Genomic DNA, 4,141 nt, shown 5'->3' on the forward strand with positions numbered 1-4,141 from the left:
AAGCAGTCGAAGTATAACCTTCAAATGACTCGGACATAACAATTTTTTGGCGACGAGTGAAAACGACTCACGTTCCGGCACGTAAAGTAAAAGCAATGGCTTCAACTACATTTTTTAATTTTGAGCCCTTCGACGCGAATAAAACTTCTTGGTCACGTTGGGCTGAGCGTTTCAAAACCGCGTTAGAATTATACGAATGCGAGGAGACCAAACATGCAAAATTGCTTCTTCATCTTATGGGGTCAGACACATACAACTTATTGTGCGATAAGATCATGCCCCAGAAGCCAGAAGAGAAGACATACGAGCAAATAATAGAAATACTACACGAGCACTTCGACCCAACACCTAACGAAATTTTGGAAAATTTTCGTTTTAACATGCGCAAGCAAAAAGCAGGCGAAACGTGTACGGAGTTTGCAGTGACATTGCGACGATTGGCGGTAAATTGTAATTTTGGTACGCACCTGGAAAAAGCTTTACGAAATCAGTTCGTATTTGGTTTGCTAGATAAGAACATTCAAAGTAATTTATTGAAAAAGAAGTCATTGGGCCTTACTGAGGCCATAAGTATGGCTACGGCATATGAATTGGCAGAAAAAGGAGGTGAAGAGTTATAAGGGGGGAACGACAAGGAGAGCGTGATTAAAGTTTTGGGAAAGAAAAAGTCAGAGAAGAGAGAGAAAAACGAGAAGCCGAAAGAAGATATAAAAAAATGTTTTCGGTGTGGCAATAACGCGCACCTTGCAGACAAATGCAAATACAAAGATTTCACCTGTCACTTTTGTAATAAAAAAGGGCATCTTAAGAAAATGTGCTTTAAACAGAAAATGCAAAAGAAGCGTGTGAACCAAATAAGCGAAGACAAAACCACATTGGTCGAAGAATTGTTCAAAGTGGAAATATATGGCGAAGTGCACAACATAGGTAGAAAGATCGAATGTAAACTGTCAGTGAATAATGTGCAAATTTCGTTTGAGGTGGACACAGGGTCCCCTGTTTCGATAATCAACTTGGAAGATGCCAAAAGAAACTTCGCAAAATCGCAATTAAAAGAAGCTAAAATACAGCTTGTGAGTTATTGTGGCACACCTTTGGAATGTTTAGGTTACATTTGGGTACGCGTTGCGGACAAGTTGAGTGATAAAATGCTAAAATTGTATATCGTGAGATCAGATCGTAGACCACTTCTGGGCCGGGAATGGCTGCGTGAAATAAAAGTCGACTGGAACGATATACTGAGCAGTGAAACGTACACCGCGTCGCGTATTAACCAAATTGAAGATAGTAGCAAAACGTGCAAAATAGAAAACTTGCTTAAAAGATATCCCAATTTGTTTTCCAAAACTACGGGGAAAATTCGCGATTTACAGGCTCGACTGTACGTAAAACCAAATACAACAACGAAATTCGTTAAACACAGACGAGTGCCTTTTCCTTTATTGGAAGCCGTAGAGCGTCAACTAGACGAACAAGTTGCGGAGGGACTTCTTAAGAAGGTGGAAACAAGTGAGTGTGCCACACCGATCGTTGTAGTACACAAGAAAGGTGGCAATATACGAATATGCGGCGACTATAAGGTAACCCTTAATCCAGTATTACTAGTCGACGAGCATCCTTTGCCAACAGTGGATGAACTTTTTAGCAAGATGGCTGGAGGGCAAAAGTTTTCAAAAATTGACTTGTCCACAGCATATTTGCAATTAGAAATCCACCCGGAAGACCGACATTTACTCACACTAAGCACGCATAAGGGGTTATACGAACCCACTCGAATGATGTACGGAATCGCAAGCGCTCCGGCAAAATGGCAACGTGTAATGGAACAATTACTAAGCGGTATCCCCGGGGTGTCAGTATTTTTTAGACGATATTAAGATCACGGCATCAGACGATGGTATGCACCTACGACGCGTTGAAGAAGTCCTCAGCAGACTCGATCGGTGCAACATGCGGGTGAATCTCGAAAAATCTGAATTCTTCAAAGATAGCATAGAATACTGTGGCTACATTATCAGCAAAGAGGGCATTCGGCGAATGAAAAGTAAGATCCAGGCGATCCAAGACATGAAAGTGCCTACTAATCGAGAGGAGGTTAGAGCCTTTATGGGCCTCGTGAATTATTACGGCAGATTTGTGCGAAATCTAAGTGACATAGTATACCCTATTAATCGGCTACTGCAAAACAGCGTAGAGTTCATTTTCGATAACAAATGTATGAAGGCATTCGAAGAAATTAAAAAACATATGCAATCGGACATCATACTCACACATTATGATCCGAAGTTACCAGTCACCTTGGCCGTTGATGCCAGCCCAATTGGAGTCGGCGCAGTATTGAGTCACACGTATGGCGATGGTTCGGAAAGGCCGATACAATTCGCTTCACAAACGCTGAACAAAGTACAACAGCGCTATTCACAACTGGACAAAGAAGCCTATGCAATCATATTTGGGATACGTAAGTTTTACCAATACCTGTACGGCAGAAAGTTCACTCTCGTTACAGATAATCGGGCAATTTCGCAAATATTTTCACCAAGTAAGGGGATACCAACCCACTCAGCAACTCGTATGCAACATTATGCATTATTCCTTGAACAGTACGATTACGTTATCAAATGCAAGCGTTCGAAAGACAACGCTAATGCAGATGCGCTGTCAAGGCTGCCAACCATAGAGGAACACAAATGCACAGAGGAGGTGTACATGGTGGAAGAAGAATTGTTGGATAATTTACCAATAACCGTCACCGATCTCCAACGAGAAACAAAGGCGGATAAATCGATTAAATCCTTGCTAGAAGGTTTGAGATACGGCCGAATCTGCGAACCAAAAGACCGTTTTGACATTGACCAACATGAGTTCACACTACACAATGGTTGTATCTTGCGGGGAATACGTGCGTATATCCCTAGGAGTCTTAGGCAAAGAGTACTGGACGAATTGCATACAGCACACTTCGGCATAGTTCGAATGAAAAGTCTAGCCAGAGCTTATGTTTGGTGGAACCAATTAGACAAAGACATTGAAGAGCTAGTACAGAAATGTGTACCGTGTCAAACTACAAGACCCAATCCAAAAAAGGAGCCACCAGGCCACACTTGGAAAACGCCTACTAAAGCGTTTGAACGGGTCCATATAGATTATGCCGGCCCGATAATGGGCAAATATTTGTTCGTACTTATCGATGCCTACAGGAAGTGGCCTGAAGTACACGTAACGCCTAATATGAATACAGAAACCACCATTGAAAAATGTCGGGAAATATTTTCGCAATTTGGTATCCCGAACATTATGGTGAGTGATCATGGGCGGCAATTTAATTCGAGTGAGTTCCAACATTTTTTGAAGTGCAACGGCATTGCCCACAAACAAGGTGCGCCATACCATCCAGCTACAAACGGCCAAGCTGAACGTTATGTACAAACCATCAAACACAAATTAATTGCAGCAAAATGCACAGCAGACTCATTGAAAGCGGAATTATCAAAAATTTTATTAGCATACAGGCGTACCATTCACCCAGTGACAAACAAGTCACCGTCGATGCTTATTCTAGGCAGGCAGATTCAATCCAGATTGGACTTACTTCTGCCGCAGAATAACCAAATAAACAACAATCAAGCAATGAAGCCAACGCAAAAACGAATGATGAGCGGTGATCGAGTAGCAGTACGCGATTATCTCTCAAAGAGGAAGTGGCGATTCGGAGTGGTCGAATCGTGTAAAGGCGATTTACACTACAACGTGAGACTCGATGACGGTCGCATATGGACAAGGCATGCCGATCAAGTGAGGAGATCGGGAGTAGTAGCCCACAGTGAGCAAGCAACAACAGCAAACGGAGAACAGGTAACTAACAACACAGAGACGCCGGAGACAAACACACCACGCGAAAATCCGCCAGGGTTTTCAAGGCAATCAATCAACGCATTACCTATTCCGAAACCCACAGTGACGGCTGAGCCTGGTTACAAAAGCCGCAAATCCAAATGTGACCGAAGTTAAGCAGACACCAGCAACTGAAACGACACAACAACAACAACCACTGCGACAACGCAAAATACCAACCCGCCTACGACAATAAAAACAACCAACAAAGTTTAGTTTTAAGCCAAACACACTATGCTAAATTTAA

At 42.5% G+C, this 4,141-nt stretch overlaps 2 protein-coding genes across 2 annotated transcripts; both read left to right on the forward strand.

Moving 5' to 3' along the window:
- Positions 1-812: 812 nt before the first annotated feature.
- On the forward strand, positions 813-1,877 carry LOC118745464 (uncharacterized protein K02A2.6-like). The gene has a single exon (XM_036478914.1). It carries the CDS (start codon positions 813-815, stop codon positions 1,875-1,877), a length of 1,065 nt encoding a protein of 354 aa, XP_036334807.1.
- Positions 1,868-3,973, forward strand: LOC118745673 (uncharacterized protein K02A2.6-like; the record flags this gene model as incomplete). The annotated part of the gene is given in 1 exon segment (XM_036479243.1): positions 1,868-3,973. A coding segment is annotated over 1 exon segment (2,074 nt), but the record flags the coding sequence as incomplete, so codon positions are not given.
- Between the last annotated feature and the right edge of the window lie 168 nt (positions 3,974-4,141).

Source organism: Rhagoletis pomonella, unplaced genomic scaffold (assembly GCF_013731165.1).
Source record: "Rhagoletis pomonella isolate Grant_MI unplaced genomic scaffold, Rhpom_1.0 Rhpom_scaffold_00009, whole genome shotgun sequence".
Classification (NCBI taxonomy): domain Eukaryota; kingdom Metazoa; phylum Arthropoda; class Insecta; order Diptera; family Tephritidae; genus Rhagoletis; species Rhagoletis pomonella.